This window comes from Schistocerca gregaria, chromosome 7 (assembly GCF_023897955.1).
Source record: "Schistocerca gregaria isolate iqSchGreg1 chromosome 7, iqSchGreg1.2, whole genome shotgun sequence".
Lineage (NCBI taxonomy): Eukaryota > Metazoa > Arthropoda > Insecta > Orthoptera > Acrididae > Schistocerca > Schistocerca gregaria.
Genome location: NC_064926.1, coordinates 194,855,224 through 194,875,250, shown reverse-complemented (window position 1 = coordinate 194,875,250; position 20,027 = coordinate 194,855,224). Strand labels below are relative to the sequence as shown.

The following is a 20,027-nucleotide window of genomic DNA, read 5'->3' as shown; positions in this document are numbered from 1 at the left end:
AGTATCTGACTCAGGCGACAATTGTGGGGGGGGGGGGGGGGGGTGTGCCAAATTCATATTCTTGAGGAGAAAAAATCCTTGTTTCACAAAGCGCCTAGCATCCAGTGCACGTTGGTCTATCGATTATTCATATGATTTTGAAATGATTCCTCTTTGGGTTTTGGACACACTCTGTATGTTGGTTTCTGAATGAATCATATGTTGATTTTTGAATGCGTGCATAGTGTACGTGATGTCTGTCAGGGTAATGCTAGTTGCATCTAGAAATAGACTTTCCTGCAGGCAAAAGGGGACTTAGTATTGCCCCGGTTCGAGAATATTGTAGATCTGGGGCTGATGCGCAGAGCAGTCTGAGTTATAGTGGGGAAGTGCGTAGTATCCATGTTACCCCTGTTTACATTTAGTTATTTTGCTGTTTCCTCTTTGTTTACTGTTCTCACTTCAAATGAAAACAAAACAGATTTCTGTGGCCAGGAACTATCAAGTGAATTAAAATACATTCACATAATTATGGAAGTCTAATATATGTTATTAGTTTCAGATTGTACTTTATTTCCACTTTTCTGACAATCATGCATTAATCGCCTTGTAGAACAATGAAGTTATTTTTGTCGGTTTGCTGAAGAAATTAGTTTTAAACACACTGACAGCCTCAGCGTAAAAAGGTTAATAAAAACCTAAGTTTTTAGTCCCACACTATGGCTAATTTCAACTGCTCGCTGCATTTTAAGTGCACATTTTCCTCTTCTAGCACCTATGGCATTATCCCATAATAAAGTGTTAATACAGTACTGATACTTAAAGAAAATTTACATCCTGAAACACACACTGAAAAGCTTAATATGAGATCAAGGCCTATTTCATTGTGAATCTGGATATACGAATGTGCTCTTTAAGTATACACTTCAAATGTGACATTTTAGTGTCATTCTTGAAATTCCGATGCTCTTGGAGCTTCCTCTGATGTGTTGTTTCTTTTATGACATAATGTAAGATCTTTTAATGTTTTACACGTACGAACATACGGGCTTCCTGCGTCATAGCAGCTGCCAAAGTGCGGTGGCGCCTGTTATCGGGCGCTCTCTGACGACTACTGAAACAAACCTATTTCTAACAGGTCACAGGAAAATATTGCGAATGGTGGTTTGAAAAGCGTTACTTTCAAAGTAAATTTCCTTTTACGCAGGTGAGATGGTACAATGAATTTCTTAAATCACAGAGCGTTTGACGACCAGTCATTTCGAACCCAGAAGATCAGACATTCATGTCGTTATTATGAGCAAATTGATGTAATGCTATGGGATCTCACTCTCCTCTGCAGCAGCTAATTTATTTGTGGAAAGCTTCAAGGACAAGTCACTGGACTTGGCTAAAAATTTTACTGGCACATTTATCTGATATACCAGGTGATCAAAAGTCAGTATAAATTTGAAAACGCAATAAACCACGGAATAATGTAGACAGAGAGGTAAAAATTGACACACATGCTTGGAATGACTTGAGGTTTTATTAAAAGGAAGGGAAAAAAACAAAAAAAAAAACAGAGTATTGCTAGGAGCATGAAAGATCTCCTGCGCATATCGTTTGGTGGTGATAGTGTGCTCAGCCACCACTTTCGTCATGCTTGGCCTCCCAGGTCCCCACCCCTCAGTCCGTGCGATTATTGGCTTTGGGGTTACCTGTAGTCGCAAGTGTATCGTGATCAACCGACACCTCAAGGGATGCTGAAAGACATCTGACGCCAATGCCTTGCCATAACTCCAGACATGCCTTACAGTGCTGTTCACAACATTGTTCCTCGACTATAGCTATTGTTGAGGAATGATGGTAGACATATTGAGCATTTCCTGTGAAGAACATCATCTGTGCTTTGTGATGCTAATTATTGCTATTCTGATCAGATGAAGCGCCATCTGTCTGACATTTTTTGAGCTTTTGTATTTCTTTGGTTCTAATGAAACTCCATGTCATTCCAAACATGTGTGTCAATTTGTACCTCTCTATCTACATTATTCTGTGATTTATTCAGTTTTCAAATTTATACTGACGTTTTGATCACCCGGTACGTTAAAGTGTAACACGCGCAATGAAGATCAACATTATATGTAAAGCTTAGCTTCTCTTGTAGCTTATTTACCTTAGAGACCAATATTATATGTGAAAGCTTTGCTTTTCTTGTAGCAACACTATGTATATTAATTTAAAACATTAACCTTTCCTGTTTGTGTATATGCGCTACTTAACAGTGATGCTATTAGCTGACTACATCACGTGTCCTGTGGTCTGCATAACTACTGTCATCGACTGGCGGGATCATGTGAAATGAGGTACGACTGGCTTACAAAAGCACATCTCAATCTCGATTACAATGGTTCGGAAAGTAACATGCGGTGTTTGGTGGAAATCGAATTAATACTTTCGTAGTACATGTTGCTGCACATCAAAAATCTTTCCAAAAAGGTGTTTTCTTCCCTTAGTTTTGTTTCCGAAAGTGCCGGGAAATTCTACGACCTTGTATAAAAACATAACCAGTCAAAGGATTGATAAGTTTTACAGTTCGGAGGGAAAATATACTGTCACTTAATAACACGGAAAAAGTGTTTTTTCATCTGGGAGAAAGTGTATTTGAACTGGGAAATCCGGGAATTCTTTTTTTTTTCCTTGTCCACGTACACACCCTATAAAGACACCTTTTGACCAAATTTTGGCTTTGTAGCTTTATTATGTAGTGCCACTTATTTTTTTCTTAAAACGATATTTTGATGTAAACTGTTAAGTCTAGAACATTAAGACTTGATATCTGAAACATTATAACACTAAACTCTATTTTAATGAAGTTTTAAACGTAAATTTTGATTTTTAATTTCATACTTAATTTTGGTGCAATACTTGCACGCTACGTGCAGACACGTTAAGGTGACGTGGTGCTACTAGCAGTGAAGTGGGGTAAGTCCCGGCACACCTCGTTCGCCTCTGTATCTCACACATGATACAGCACTTGCTTTGCTTCAGTGTATTTTAGACCTCCACGGTTCAAACTGTGAAGATAGCTTGCTTCTGCCACCAGTTGAAAGGCATGAGCTGAATCCTTAGTCATACGTTTTTTTACACGTCACATATGGTAATCTGTTATATGTCTTAAAGCAACACATATCCAGCAATAATTACAATCACTTCTAAATTACAGGATTCCATATACATTTCTACGGCTTCTGCTATTAATTTATCAGTTTCCACAGAAAGATAGGAAGCAATATTTACATCCTGTAAAGAGGATACATTAATATCGTCAATAATATCAGACCCATTCAGAGATTTGACTTGCTTTGACTGAAATTTTAACAAATTTTTTACTTTTCATTTTCTTTCAGATTCTACAGTCTGCTAAACTTGACACATTGTAATTACAACCACTCATTCTTATACATTTTCCAAATCTCTGTTTTAAATTATCTTCCTGGAGTGTTCCTAACATTCCATAACATCCAAATGTTGCAAGCAAGTACAGAATGACTGCAACTACTTGCTACTTTCTTGATCCATGGTACTAATGGTATCAGCATACTTATCTCTTAAATGAACCCTCTTTTTAGAATGCTTAACATTAACTGCAGCCACCAATTTTTTATTGTTTGTAACTATTCTGCAGTGCCCTCACCATCAATCCCTACTAATGTTGATACAACTACTATTATTTTCTCATCAAACAAAGGCACAACAAGACTAACATTTTGCCTTTCTTAAACTATTTGGATAACAAACCCTGAATGAAAGGGTAGTAGCATGTTTTACAATTTCTAGCTTTTGTTTCTCATATATTGGTTGGATGTGGTTGAAGTTAGATTGTTGTATGTTATTTACATCTGACACAGATGGCTAAAGATAGGTATTATTCTTTTCATTTAATCTTTTTGAGTAAATGAACTGTATCAGAAAGAAGAAAAACTGGTTTACAGCTGTCAAATGGATGATTTATGTAAGTGTGAATTGTTGTATGGCTGTGTAATGTTTATGTACCTTGAAATTGACTTTATTATTATCAGCAATGATACATATAACATTATAACCACTTTCATGAAGCATTCTAAGGATATTCACCATTGTTGTGTGTAAAAATTCAACATCTAAGTTTTTTTTAATGCAACTAGTATCACTAAACTTTTGTTCTTAGACAAAATTGATTTAATCATTAATGTCTGAATGGTAGGAGCTGCTTTCATAGCTGTTGAATTGCTGGCCATCCCTACCAGTCTATTGTCCTTGTATGTAAGTTTTGGCTTCACAAGTATTTCACCCAGTAAAAGGCATGCTAAATTTTCATGTGATTCAAGGGCTTCATACTTAGTTAGCTAATATTTTTAAGAGACTTGTTTATTCCACTGCTAACACCTGATTAATTTAACCTTCCAAATAATGTGGATGTGGTAAAAGAATAATTTTCACCTTCCGCAAAATTTTATAAGGTGCTGGGAATGAAAAGTAAAAACCTCATGCAGTAAGGAACAACAGTTCTGAGGAATATCTCAGCTGTTTGGATGGGAGGCATTGCAGTTGCTCATGTATGAAATTAAGACCTTTTACCTCCTCCTTTTTCATTTTTTTCCATGCATTCAGTTAGTAGTGTCTGGAGTCTGCATATGTTTTCCTTAAAGCTATTTTTTTTTTTTCAGCACAGTTAACAAGTTGTACAATTTGGCATATGTATTACAAAGAAGCTGTGATCCTAAAATCCAATCAAACATAGTAGCGTGTATGTTTACATTACCATACACTGTTCGAGTTTCAAAACTGTTAAAGGTCAATACATTTCTAACTGAAGGGTATTAATTAAATTCTAAAATCATAAAGTATAAACAATCATTGGGCTTTATAATTAGCCAGTCATTATGGTTGAATCTGCCTTGATTACAAGGGTGGTTTGAAAAGTTCTTGCAGTCACCACGAGATGACAGCACTAGCGCAATGAGTTGTTCATACAATATTCATTGGACTGTTACCTGCAAACACGTGTCACAACAATGGTTTTGGGAGAGAGCTGTGGCAGTGACATGGGTCTGTTGTTGTTCCCGCATACTGGTTTGCGGAGATGGAAAAAATTGAGATTCAAGCAGTGATAAAGTGCTTTATAAAGAAAGGCATGAAAGCAAAGGACATTCAAGCAGATTTCCAGAATACACTTGGAGACTCTGCTCCTTCATATTCAGCTGTTGCCAAGTGGACACATGAATTTAAATTTGGTCGGGAGAGCTTAGATAGTGATCTGCACAGTGGTCAGTCAAGATCTCTCTCTACTACAGAAATCATTGCAAAAGTGCACAAAATGGTCATGAAGGATCACTGATTGAAAGTGCGTCAAGTAGCTTGCGCTTGCCAGATGTCTTCTGAAAGGGTAAATCATATTTTAACTGAAGAATTAGAAGTGAAAAAAATTATCTACAAGGTGGGTACCGCAACTCTTGACACTGGATCAAAAACATGTGCCATCACCATGGTAAAATTACATGAACTGAGGACTGTTTGTTGCCACACCCGCCTTATTCACCTAATATGGCTCTGTCAGACTTCCATTTCTTCTCAAAACTGAAAATTTTTCTTGGTGGACGAAGATTCACTTCCAATGAAGAATTGGTAGCTGGTGTTGACAATTATTTTGCAGACCTGAGGGAAACTCATTTTGGAGATGGGATCAAGGCACTGGTACGTCATTGGATCAAGTGCATTCATCTACAAGGAGACTACATTGAAAAATAAAAATAAAAAGTTTCAGTGATGTAAGTACTTTTTTCTATTCCGTTCCGAGAACTTTCCAAACCACCTTCGTATTTTTAAATCGTCCAAATTTCAGAAGTTGTCTTCTGAGAGCCTATATAAAGAAACATTCCACATGGGAAGCTTTCGCAACCGGCGGTTGCCTCGTCAGGAAAGAGGAAATGAGAGGGAAAGATGAAAGGATGTGGGTTTTAAGGGAGAGGGTAAGAAAGCAGAAAGACTTACCTTAGGGGGGGGGAAAGGATAGGTATATACTCGCGCGCGCGCCCACACACACACACACACACACACACACACACACACACACACACACACACACACACACATACAGACACAAGCAGACATATTTCAAGGCAAAGAGTTTGGGCAGAGATGTCAGTCAAGGCGGAAGTGCAGAGGCAAAGATGATTTTGAATGACAGGTGAGGTATGAGTGGCGGCAACTTGAAATTAGTGGAGATTGAGGCCTGGTGGATAACGGGAAGAGAGGATATATTGAAGGGCAAGGTCCCATCTCCAGAGTTCGGATAGGTTGGTGTTAGTGGGAAGTATCCAGAAAACCTGGACGGTGTAACATTGTGCCAAGATGTGCTGGCCGTGCACCAAGGCATGTTTATCCACAGGGTGATCCTCATTACCAACAAACACTGTCTGCCTGTGTCCATTCATGCGAATGGACAGTTTGTTGCTGGTCATTCCCACATAGAAAGCGTCACAGTGTAGGCAGGTCAGTTGGTAAATCACGTGGGTGCTTTCACACGTGGCTCTGCCTTTGATCATGTACACGTTCTGGGTTACAGGATTGGAGTAGATGGTGGTGGGAGGGTGCATGGGACAGGTTTTACACCGGGGGCGGTTACAAGGGTAGGAGCCAGATGGTAGGGAAGATGGTTTGGGGATTTCTTAGCGATGAACCAAGAGGTTACGAAGGTTAGGTGGACGGCGGAAAGACACTCTTGGTGGAGTGGGGAAGATTTCATGAAGAATGGATCTCATTTCGGGGCAGGATTTTAGGAAGTTGTATCCCTGCTGGAGAGACACATTCAGAGTCTGATCCAGTCCCGGGAAGTATCCTGTCACAAGTGGGGCACTTTTGGGGTTGTTCTGTGGGTTTGAGGGAATGAGGAAGTGGCTCTGGTTATTTGCTTCTGTACCAGGTCGGGAGGGTAGTTGTGGGATGTGAAAGCTGTTTTCAGGTTGTTGGTGTAATGGTTCAATGTTGTAATGCTCCAGTCCTGAATCCCTGAACCATTACACCAACAACCTGAAAACAGCTTTCACATCCCGCAACTACCCTCCCATAGGGTCCCTGAGCAAACAGGTTGTAGTTTCTCTCCACAGTGAGAACCAGCATGTGGGTAAATTTAAGAATTTTACACATTGACATATTTTGTGGTCTTTCTAAGGCTTCTAAATGTTTATTATATGAAACAGTCCTTGAAAGTATGCAATTATTGGAAGATTTTCAGCAAAAAGACTAAACTACTCTATTTACTTTGGCACCACAAGGTATGGAATCCTTCAGGGGTTCTGTCATTGGTCCACTGTTGTTCCCCTACAAATCATGCATATTCAATGTTTTTTTTTATGAGGCTAACATTCTGTAACAAAATTTCTGCAAGTCTAGAAGCTTATGCCGAGAAATTGCTCTCATTGTTAATTAATGCAAACAAAACAAATTACATTCAGTTTTATTGTTGTTGTAGAATTTTTGGTAATCCCAGAGGAAGTTGGCTACTTTAGATACTTTCACCTTGCTTTATGTTATGGAGTTGAGCTAATTTAACCATATAAAAGAAAATTCTGTTAATTGTGTTGTAAATAAATATTCATCAAATTGTATGCATAATGCCCCCCCCCCCCCCCCCCACGTAGCTTCTGTTGTATCCTATGAGTTTTTAAAAAGTTCATACACTTAATACCACTCTCAATATATTTACACCTTAAGAAGTGCCATTCTCGACAACCTTGCATACAATGAAAATATGCTATTATTGCAACACAAGAAGTAAGGCTGACCTGCGTAGTCACCTAAAGAATACAACTCTGGTATGAAATAGTGTAGATACAGTTGTATTATAACAGACGATCAGAATTAAATCTTTATATAGTGAAAGTGCATTATTTTAAAGTAAAATAAAACTTTTTATATTCGGTGGTATTTTTTCGTTTAGTGACGATTTTTAAGAAAGACCCATTTTATTTCTTGCATTTCTCATTTACTGCAGTCTTTGTTCTCGAATTATGTTGCAGACAGTAAGCCATGTATTGATAATTTTCTTTGTAATTATGTCTTAACATTTTCCTCATCCTAATATCAAATTCCCACAAGTAGGTCAAAGAAATCTGTATATAAAGAAATAAGTGAGCAAACAAAATGTTAGAGGTCTGGAGTATTGTGTAAATTATCCGTTTCTGAAAGAAGGTAGGAAGCAAATCCATCTACATTTGTCATTACAAATACGCCTTTTGAAATAAAATGGTTAGAAATAAAGACTGACATTTTAGTTAATTTAGTAACTGTCCCATTAATTTTTATTCTGACAATATTTTATCTTGCTGACATTATACTTACAGGTAGCATGCCCCTGTGGACATATATGTGGTCTCCCAAACAAACAGCCAACAGTAACTAAGACAAGGTTGCCACAGAAGACGAGACCTGTTGTAACTACTCCCGTTGACAGTGCAGAGGTAAAGAGACTAAAGTTCATTGAAGAGATTTGGTTAAGTGTCGTAGTTGAATGATTTTTTAAATTTCTTTCAGGACTTGAAAAGCTTAAAAATTGTGGCTAGAGGTTCTCCCTGCCGCCGTTGGATAAGCAGCTGCTGCAGCAAGTCGTATAACCCTAGCTTACTTATTTGTTAGATAGTTTAATTAATTTCTTTGCGTGTTTTTGGGTACTTGCATTGTTTAATTCATATATTTCGGGCGTATTATAGTATTTGACAGTTGTAGCATCGCGCTTTAGTGTTTACTTCGTAGATTCTTATTTAAATTGCGTGAGAGTTTCGTATAGGAGGTGCAATTTCGAGTTTTAGTTACTGTAATCGTAAATTCAGCAGATTGTAGCGCAGTCGTTAGGCATTTGTACAGGTTAGTTGATACATTCTTTGTGTGTTCCGCTTGCGTTATCTAGGCACGGACTCGTGTTTCAGTAACTGTTGTTAAACATCGATTAGAATGGACAGGGACTGCGATTGCTGTGTTCGGATGAGGGCTGACTTGGCATCCCTTCGCTCACAGCTGCAGTCGGCGCTGACTTCGGTCGCGCAGCTTGAGGCTGTTGCCAATGGGCACCACTGTGGGGAGCCGGACTCGGGGTATCACGGGGATGTCAACCTCATCCCGTCTGTCCCCAGATCGGTCTGCCGCTGTGGTTGCCCCGGTTGCTGCCCGCAGTGGGGCTGAGCCCTCGCCTGTGGTTGATTGGGAGGTCGTTCCAAGGCGTGGCAGGCAGCGAAAGGCGTCCCCGGAGGCTGATCAGAAAGCCTCCCCGGTGCGTCTGACAAACCGGTTTCAGGCACTGTCTCTGGCTGAGCCAGATGCAGCTGCCTGCCCTGTTTCAGAGGATCATTCTCAGCCTTCAAGGTCCGGGCAATCGCAGAGGTTGGGCTTACTGGTAGTTGGGAGCTCCAAAGTTAGGCGCGTAATGGGGCCCCTTAGGGATATGGCGGCTAAGGAGGGGAAGAAATCCAGTGTGCACTCCGTGTGCATTCCGGGAGGAGTCATTCCTGATGTGGAAAGGGTCCTTCCGGATGCCATGAAGAGCACAGGGTGCAGCCAGCTGCAGGTGGTGGCACATGTCGGCACTAATGACATGTGTCGCTTTGGATCTGAGGAAATTCTCTCTGGATTCCAGCGGCTATCTGATTTGGTGAAGGCTGCCGGTCTTGCTTACGAGATGAAGGCAGAGCTCACCATCTGCAGCATCGTTGACAGAACCGACTGCGGACCTTTGGTGCAGAGCCGGGTGGAGGGTCTGAATCAGAGGCTCAGACGGTTTTGCGACCGTATTGGCTGCAGATTCCTTGACTTGCGCCATAGGGTGGTGGGGTTTCGGGTTCCGCTGAATAGGTCAGGAGTTCACTACACTCAGCTGGCGGCTACACGGGTAGCGGAGGCTGTGTGGCGTGGACTGGGCGGTTTTTTAGGTTAGAAGGCCTCGGGAAAGTGCGAGATGGGCTGCAATGTCAAAGGGTGCTTGGCAATTACAGGACGTGCTTGGATCAAGGAACAGTCGGAATTATAGTTGTAAACTGTTGTAGTTGCGCTGGAAAAGTCCCTGAGCTTCAAGCGCTAATAGAAAGCACAGAAGCTGATATCGTTATAGGTACAGAAAGCTGGCTAAAGCCTGAAATAAGTTCTGCAGAAATTTTTACGAAGTCTCAGACGGTGTTCAGGAAAGATAGATTAGGCAGAATTGGTGGTGGAGTGTTGGTGTCTGTCAGTAGTGGTTTATCTTGTAGTGAAGTCGAAGTAGATACTCCGTGCGAATTGGTGTGGGTGGAGGTTATACTTAACAGCCGAATTAAGTTAATAATTGGCTCCTTCTACCGACCCCCAGACTCCGATGATACAGTTGCGGAACAGTTCAGAGAAAGTTTGAGTCTCGTAACAAATAAATACCCCACTCATACGGTTATAGTTGGTGGGGACTTCAACCTACCCTCGGTATGTTGGCAAAAATACTTGTTCAAAACCGGTGGTAGGCAGAAAACGTCTTCCGAGATTGTCCTAAATGCATTCTCCGAAAATTATTTAGAGCAGTTAGTCCACGAACCCACGCGAATTGTAAATGGTTGCGAAAACACACTTGACCTCTTGGCCACAAACAATCCAGAGCTGATAGAGAGCATCATGACTGATACAGGGATTAGTGATCACAAGGTCATTGTAGCTAGGCTCAATACCATTTCTTCCAAATCCATCAGAAACAAACGCAAAATAATTTTATTTAAAAAAGCGGATAAAGTGCCACTAGAAGCCTTCCTAAAAGACAATTTCCATTCCTTCCGTACTGACTATGCGAATGTAGACGAGATGTGGCTCAAATTCAAAGATATAGTAGCAACAGCAATTGAGATATTCATACCTCATAAATTGGTAAGAGATGGAACGGATCCCCCGTGGTACACAAAAAAGGTCCGAACGCTGTTGCAGAGGCAATGGAAAAAGCATGCGAAGTTCAGAAGAACGCGAAATCCTGAAGATGGGCTAAAATTTACAGACGCGCGAAATTTGGCACGTACTTCGATGCGGGATGCCTTTAATAGGTTCCACAACGAAACATTGTCTCGAAATTTGGTAGAAAATCCGAAGAAATTCTGGTCGTATGTAAAGTACACAAGCGGCAAGACGCAGTCAATACCTTCGCTGCGCAGTGCCGATGGTACTGTTATCGACGACTGTGCCGCTAAAGCGGAGTTATTGAACGCAGTTTTCCGAAATTCCTTCACCAGGGAAGACGAATGGAATATTCCAGAATTTGAAACACGAACATCTGCTAGCATGAGTTTCTTAGAAGTAGATACCTTAGGGGTTGCGAAGCAACTCAAATCGCTTGATACGGGCAAGTCTTCAGGTCCAGATTGTATACCGATTAGGTTCCTTTCAGATTACGCTGATACTATAGCTCCCTACTTAGCACTCATATACAACCGCTCGCTCACCGATAGATCTGTACCTACAGATTGGAAAATTGCGCAGGTCGCACCAGTGTTCAAGAAGGGTAGTAGGAGTAATCCATTTAACTACAGACCTATATCATTGACGTCGGTTTGCAGTAGGGTTTTGGAGCATATACTGTATTCAAACATTATGAATCACCTCGAAGGGAACGATCTATTGACACGTAATCAGCATGGCTTCAGAAAACATCGCTCTTGTGCAACGCAGCTAGCTCTTTATTCGCACGAAGTAATGGCCGCTATCGACAGGGGATCTCAAGTTGATTCCGTATTTCTAGATTTCCGGAAAGCTTTTGACACCGTTCCTCACAAGCGACTTCTAATCAAGCTGCGGAGCTATGGGGTATCGTCTCAGTTGTGCGACTGGATTCGTGATTTCCTGTCAGGAAGGTCGCAGTTCGTAGTAATAGACGGCAAATCATCGAGTAAAACTGAAGTGATATCAGGTGTTCCCCAGGGAAGCGTCCTGGGACCTCTACTGTTCCTGATCTATATAAATGACCTGGGTGACAATCTGAGCAGTCCTCTTAGGTTGTTCACAGATGATGCTGTAATTTACCGTCTAGTAAGGTCATCCGAAGACCAGTATCAGCTGCAAAGCGATTTAGAAAAGATTGCTGTATGGTGTGTCAGGTGGCAGTTGACGCTAAATAACGAAAAGTGTGAGATGATCCACATGAGTTCCAAAAGAAATCCGTTGGAATTCGATTACTCGATAAATAGTACAATTCTCAAGGCTGTCAATTCAACTAAGTACCTGGGTGTTAAAATTACGAACAACTTCAGTTGGAAGGACCACATAGATAATATTGTCGGGAAGGCGAGCCAAAGGTTGCGTTTAATTGGCAGGACACTTAGAAGATGCAACAAGTCCACTAAAGAGACAGCTTACACTACACTCGTTCGTCCTCTGTTAGAATATTGCTGCGCGGTGTGGGATCCTTACCAGGTGGGATTGACGGAGGACATCGAGAGGGTGCAAAGAAGGGCAGCTCGTTTTGTATTATCGCGTTATAGGGGAGAGAGTGTGGCAGATATGATACACGAGTTGGGATGGAAGTCATTACAGCATAGACGTTTTTCGTCGCGGCGAGACCTTTTTACGAAATTTCAGTCACCAACTTTCTCTTCCGAATGCGAAAATATTTTGTTGAGCCCAACCTACATAGGTAGGAATGATCATCAAAATAAAATAAGAGAAATCAGAGCTCGAACAGAAAGGTTTAGGTGTTCGTTTTTCCCGCTCGCTGTTCGGGAGTGGAATAGTAGAGAGATAGTATGATTGTGGTTCGATGAACCCTCTGCCAAGCACTTAAATGTGAATTGCAGAGTAGTCATGTAGATGTAGATATTGAATTTGGCTTCTGAGATACAAAGCCATGAATTTTACAGTTCACAAATTCAGACAAAATTTGTCATCACTATAGAAATATTTTTTATCAGGATGAGGAGGAGGAGGAAAAGAAGAAGAAGAAGAAGAAGAAGAAGAAGAAGAAGAAGATGTCCAGGGAAGCATTAGAATAGTCTTTAGTCTGATAGCGCTTGGTACTGTGTCAACTAACGGGGGACCTCAGCTGTATCTCACTTATGAAGGCAATAGGAATTAGTTCACAGGCTCATGCTACTGCCCACAAACTATTGATTGTAATACAAAAGGGATGTTATCATGTAAAGTTGTACAAATATGTCGTTGAGCAATGATAGAAGGTTTCCTGGAATGACCTTGCTGTTCAGTCCCCTCTCCCAAATCCACGGACCAACCGTGATTTGTTTTATCATTGATGAAAATATTAGTCTTCAGTCCAACATGTGCTGCTATGTTAAGTAAGGAGACAGAGTAACTGACCTTTACTTTACTTCAGGAGACAAAATTCAAGTACTGCTGGTAGGTGCATTGAAATTGTCCACATCCCTCCTGTGCTTAACACTCGAGCAGGCACACTGTTGTAAAAAGTACAACAGCGGCCGTTTTTATGCCTAATCGATGCCTTAACCTTGAGCTATTGCGCCATTGCTGCCATCTATTCCATTGTTGATGTTTTCTCGACAATGTTAAAGTGCCTTCAGTTCATTTGGTTAGCTTTCTCAGTTTGTCTTCTGAATTGTAAGCAACAACATGTTGAATGTTGTAAAAAGTACAACACGTACCTACGCCTGCTGGTGTGACAGTAGCAAGCTTTGTTCCAGCAGTCAATGTCCAGAGGAAAGTGTACTAAAAAGTTAACTATATTTTCTCACTTTTTTATTTTTATTATTTTTATGCACATTGAACATTACTTTGGTTACACAGACATCTAAATGTATTTATTCATTTCATTTCTTTGATATTTTGTTGCAATTCAAAGGGTGTATCAGATGAAGTAATTTGCAAACTGCTTGAAGAAGGTGATGATAAAGGCTCTCCAGACTTTTCAGACTTGGAGGAAAGCAAAGTAGATTTGAGTGATGAAAACACTGAATAGGACGATGGCAGTGAATCTGAACTTGAAGGTGAGAATGGTGATGATCCTGAAGAGACAGCAGATGTATGAGGGTTCTTTATTGAAAAAGAGTTTCGCATTCGTGTAAAATTGAGTGTGCTAAAACATCAAAAACCAACAGGAGAAACATTGTGCAGATTCCACCAGATCAGAAAAGAAAGGTGATGGGTATAACTGATGAAGTTAGTGCTTTTTTTTTAAGTAATTGACCTTGACTTCATTGACGAAATTGTAAACTATACAAATATCTATATAAATAAACAGGGGGGGACAATCAATTCTCTCGCAAAAGGGGTAATAAACTGACAAAATAATGGCTGTGTTCAGGTTTTTTAGAAAAAGAAGAAGAAGAAAGTGCCATCATGTTAATATACTGGAACTATGGGCAGCAGACAGAACTGGAATGCCACTGCTTAGGACTGCAATGAGTTAAAATAGGTTTATATTTTTTCTAAGCTGTACGCGATTTGTTGATGTGGAAATGAGAAATGACAGGAGAAAAACTGATAAGTTGGTTGCAATTCATACAGTATTGGATCCTTTTGCTGCTAACTGCCAATGTTCCTACAGCCTGATGAATTCACTAAGATAGATGAAATACTTCACCCCTACGGAGATCGCTGTAGATAAATTCAGTACATACCCAGCAAAACAATATGGACCAAAAAGTTTTTCTCTGTGTGATGCCCAAACATTATATTGCAGTAATCTGAGGTTTATTGCATCATGCAACCAAGACAATGTCGGGTATCTAATGCTCCTGAGGACATAATGAAAAGATATGAGGTGAATATAGAAAATTCTAAAAGGAACATTACAACTCACAACTGGTACACAAGCTACCTCCTTTCTGAATATTTGCAGCAGAAGGCTATCACTTGCATTGGTACAATGACAAATGCCAGAATTTCTCCCAAACAAAACAAGATACATTGGAAGTGCAATGTTTGGATTTCAGTAGGATAAGACCTTAGTTTCATATGTTCTTTGTAAAATCTATGCTATCACACTTTTATCTGCTGTACATGACATAGCAAAAGTTGATGAAGAAATACACAAACCTGAAATCATAATTGAGTACAAGATGACAGAAGGTGAAGTTGACATTGTTGGTAAAATTTGTGCCTGATGATCCATTTCAAGAAGTACAAGGAAATTGCCATTGGCTACTTTTTCGTTTTTCTGAACATTGCTGGAATTAATTCGCAAACAAATTGTCTGTGAAGGGTGTTATGAAAGTGAACATATGTCAAAATAAACAGGCTGCATTGTTATTTAAAGAACTAAAAGAGCAAAACTTTTTCTTATAGATGTTGAAGATAGTGAATATGAACTGTTTTTTTTTTTTTTTTTTTTTTTTTTTTTTTTTTTTTTTTTTTTTTTTTTTTTTAATATAATAGTTTGTTTAAGGCAAGTTTGTTTTTTCCTGCAAATGACTGTGCTGTAAATTTTACAAAGCGCGCCTACTCGTGTGGCAACCTCTAGTTTAATTCATACTTAACTGGAAGAATGCAGAAAGTTGAAATAAGTGGTTCATGTAATGTTAATACAACAGCTGATTCCTCAAACTGGGGGGCTATCAAGTACGGAGTCCCACAGGGTTCGGTCTTAGGTCCTTTACTGCTTTTGATATATATTAATGACTTACCATTCCATATCGATGAAGATGCAAAGTTAGTTCTTTTTGCTGATGATACAAGTATAGTAATAACATCCAAAAACCAAGAACTAAGTGATGTAATTGTAAATGATGTTTTTCACAAAATTATTAAGTGGTTCTCAGCAAACAGACTCTCTTTAAATTTTGATAAAACACAGTATATACAGTTCCGTACAGTAAATGGCACAACTCCAGTAATAAATATAGACTTTGAACAGAAGTCTGTAACTAAGGTAGAATTTTCAAAATTTTTAGGTGTGTCCATTGATTAGAGGTTAAACTGGAAGCAACACATTGATGGTCTGCTGAAACGTCTGAGTTTGGCTACGTATGCTATTAGGCTTATTGCAAATTTTGGTGATAAGAATCTCAGTAAATTAGCTTACTATGCCTACTTTCATTCACTGCTTTCGTATGGTATCATATTCTGGGGTAATTCATCGTTGAGTAGAAAAGTATTCATTGCTCAAAAACGTGTAATCAGAATAATTGCTGGAGTCCACCCACGGTCATCCTGCAGACACCTATTTAAGGATCTAGGGATCCTCACAGTATATATATTCACTTATGAAATTTGTTGTTAATAATCCAGCCCAGTTCAAAAGTAATAGCAGTGTGCATAGCCATAACACCAGGAGGAAGGATGATCTTCACTATGCAGGGTTAAATCTGACTTTGGCACAGAAGGGGGTAAATTATGCTGCCACAAAAGTCTTTGGTCACCTACAAAACAGCATCAAAAGCCTGTCAGATAGTCAACCAACATTTAAAAATAAATTAAAAGAATTTCTAGATGACAACTCCTTCTACTCATTGGCTGAATTTTTAGATATAAATTAAGGGAAGGAAAAAAACTAACTTAAGCATTAGTGTCATGCAGTATTTTGTGTAATGTAATATCTTGTACAGACATCTTTCTTTAACCTGACATGTTCCACATCATTATGAAGTGTCGTATTCATGATCTATGGAACAAGTATTAATCTAATCTAATCTGATAACAGCTCCTCTTTCTCTTCCCACCTTACCAATTTAAATTTCAATCATAATTTTTCTTTCTTTCTTTCTTTCCCCCATTGACAGTATTTCCTTGTTTACTCACGTTTTATCCCCCCCCCTCCCCTCCCCTCCTCCATTCTCTTTATTCTGTTACTTTTTCTCTCCCCCTCCCCTCCTCCATTCTCTTTATTCTGTTACTTTTTCTCTCCCCCTCCCCTCCTCCATTCTCTTTATTCTGTTACTTTTTCTCTCCCCCTCCCCTCCTCCATTCTCTTTATTCTGTTACTTTTTGTCCCCTCCCCCTTCTGCCATCCTCCTCCTTCTGCCATCCTCCTCCTTTTCTGCTTCCTCTCAATCCATTTTTATTTTCTCTCTGTCATTTCACCTTTGGACTGAAGCAGGCATGTTGTTTGCCAGTATACCTACTGTCTCGCAGACACCTGTCACTTCAAATTTACTTTTCCTTGTCGTCAAAGTAGGTGGGTCCCTCACAACTTTGGGCCTGAGTGACCTACCCCTCCTCCTAAACCTTCCAGAAGTTAGGAACAGTTCCTTCCACTTCTAAAGGTATGTGGAATTTCGCTTTTAATGGCAGCTCATTCTGTATAGCAGAGTTGATCAGTGTCTGTTGCAGGGAACCACTGTGGTGATGGGACGAGATGACTGCAATGCTTCTAGCAGCTGTCTGGGGGTGAGGATGGTGTGGTAGGTAGTATCTACTCAGGTCCACTGTAGTGAAGCAGCCAGCAGCAAGTGCTGTTGGCAGTGTGGTAGGTGTAAATGAGTCGGCATAGCCCATGTCGAACTCAGGATTTATGGAGACGACAGGAGCACAAAGTGCTTATGTGCATTGAAGGCCCCCTCGGAATGGACCTAATTCGAGGTCAAGTAGAGCATCAGACCAGTTGACACCATGACCAGGCCCATGACTGCATTTAGTAGCCCATACGGACTGTGAGGAGACTTTTGGCTGACACTGAGATTACATCAGTGCTGAGGCTGCAGTTGAATTTAGGACTGAAGTAGAAGTGCATGATGGAACTGGCTGTAGTCTCATCAGAAGCCCATTCTGATTTCAGGACAAGTCCGATGTCAGGAGACAGGCTCCCAGTGCGAGTCATATTTGGCTGGGCTGTAGGTCAGATACACTCGTCCAGACTATGGTGTGACACAAAGTCCTGCTTGTTGTTACATATGCCTGAATATCGCTGCCCCAGGCTATGATGTGATCAATGTGGCCCATTGTAGGTCAGCTTAGGGAGTGCGGGTTCACTCTTCATGTTAGGGCTCCTGTGAAAATTGTCTATCTCTTCGGCTCAATAAATTGCTCAGTGCGAAGAAAATTTTCTTCTATGATTAGATTATCTGTTCAATAAATGATTATTAAGTGATATTGGAAACAAAGTCTTTCCTGAGGAGGAAAAGAAATTGATTTTTGGTAAAAGTAGCCTTTTAAATAACCATGTCGGGGAAATATTTTTTTGGTCTTGTAACAGAATCTTTTTTCTGGACGTATCAGTTAACCATCATAACATCTACGTATACAGCTACATCTTTAAGGGTTTCTTCCTTTTCCATTCGCATATGAAGTGGAGGAAGAATGATTGATTGAATGACTCTGTGCATGCAGTAGTAGTAGTAGTAGTAGTAGTAGTAGTAGTAGTAGTAGTAGTAGTAGTAGTAGTAGTTGTTGTTGTTGTTGTTGTTGTTGTTGTTGTGGTCTTCAGTCCAGAGACTGGTTTGATGCAGCTCTCCATGCTACTCTATCCCTTGCAAGCTTCATCATCTCCCGATACCTACAGTAACCTACATACTTCTGAATCTGTTTAGCATACTCATCTCTTGGTCTCCCTCTACGATTTTTACCTTCCACACTGCCCTCCAATACTAAATTGGTGATCCCTTGATGCCTCAGAATATGCCCTACCAATTGATCCCTTCTTCTAGTCAAGTTGTGCCACAAATTTCTCTTCTCCCCAATTCTACTCAATACCACCTCATTAGTTATGTGATCGACCCATCTAATCTTCAGCATACTTCTGTAGCACCACATTTCAAAAGCTTCTATTCTCTTTTTGTCAAAACTATTTATCTTCCACGTTTCACTTCCATACACGGCTACATGCCATACAAATACTTTCAGAAATGACTTCCTGACACTTACTCGATACTCGATGTTAATAAATTTCTCTTCTTCAGAAACGCTTACCTTGCCATAGCCAGTCTACATTTTATATCCTCTCTACTTCGACCATCATCAGTTATTTTGCTCCCCAAATAGCAAAACTCATTTACTACTTAAAGCCTCTCATTTCCTAATCTAATTCCCGCAGCATCACCCGATTTAATTCGACTACATTCCATTATCCTTGTTTTGCTTCTGTCGATGTTCATCTTATATCCTCCTTTCAAGACACTGTCCATTCCATTCAACTGCTCTTCCAAGTCCTTTGCTGTCTCTGACAGAATTACAATGTCATCGGTGAACCTCAAAGTTTTTATTTCTTCTCCTTGGATTTTAATTCCTACTCCGAATTTTTCTTTTGTTTCCTTTACTGCTTGCTCAATATACAGATTGAATAACATAAGGGATAGGCTACAACCCTGTCTCACTCCCATCCCAACCACTGCTTCCCTTTCATGTCCTCTGACTCTTATAACTGCCATCTGGTTTCTGTACAAGTTGTAAATAGCCTTTTGCTCCCTGTATTTTACCCTTGCCACCTTCAGAATTTGAAAGAGAGTATTCCAGTCAACATTGTCAAAAGCTTTCTCTAAGTCTACACATGTTATAAATGCAGGTTTGTCTTTCCTTAATCTATTTTCTAAGATAGTTTGTAGGGTCAGTATTGCCTCACGTGTTCCAACATTTCTACAGAATCCAAACTGATCTTCCCCGAGGTCGGCGTCTACTACTTTTTCCATTCGTCTGTAAAGAATTCGCGTTAGTAGTTTGCAGCTGTGACTTATTAAACTGATAGTTCGGTAATTTTCACACCTGTCAACACCTGCTTTCTTTGGGATTGGAACTATTAAATTCTTCTTGAAGACTGAGGATATTTCGCCTGTCTCATACATCTAGCTCACTAGATGGTAGAGTTTTGTCAGGACTGGCTCTCCCAAGGCTGTCAGTAGTTCTAATGGAATGTTGTCTACTCCCGGGGCCTTGTTTCGACTCAGGTCTTTCAGTGCTCTGTCAAACTCTTCATGCAATATCCTATCTCCCATTTCATCTTCATCTACATCCTCTTCCATTTCCATAATATTGTCCTCAAGTACATTGCCCTTCTATAGACCCTCTATATACTCCTTCCACCTTTCTGCTTTCCATTCTTTGCTTAGAACTGGATTTCCATCTGAGCTCTTGATATTCATGCAAGTCATTCTCTTTTCTCCAAAGATCTCATTAATTTTCCTGTAGGCAGTATC

General features: G+C 40.1%; 1 protein-coding gene across 7 annotated transcripts in view; it reads left to right on the top strand.

The window, feature by feature from the left end:
• LOC126282048 (protein cramped) overlaps nucleotides 1-20,027 on the top strand; it is a 156,586-nt gene that overhangs the window by 85,356 nt on the left and 51,203 nt on the right. For 4 of the 7 annotated variants that reach the window (XM_049981470.1, XM_049981468.1, XM_049981467.1 and 1 more), the window contains exon 10: nucleotides 8,346-8,462. The exons of the other annotated variants lie outside the window; for them this stretch is intronic. In XM_049981470.1, coding sequence (XP_049837427.1) covers nucleotides 8,346-8,462 — 117 coding nt within the window. The remainder of the gene's footprint in view (nucleotides 1-8,345; nucleotides 8,463-20,027) is intronic. 7 annotated transcript variants of the gene reach the window in all.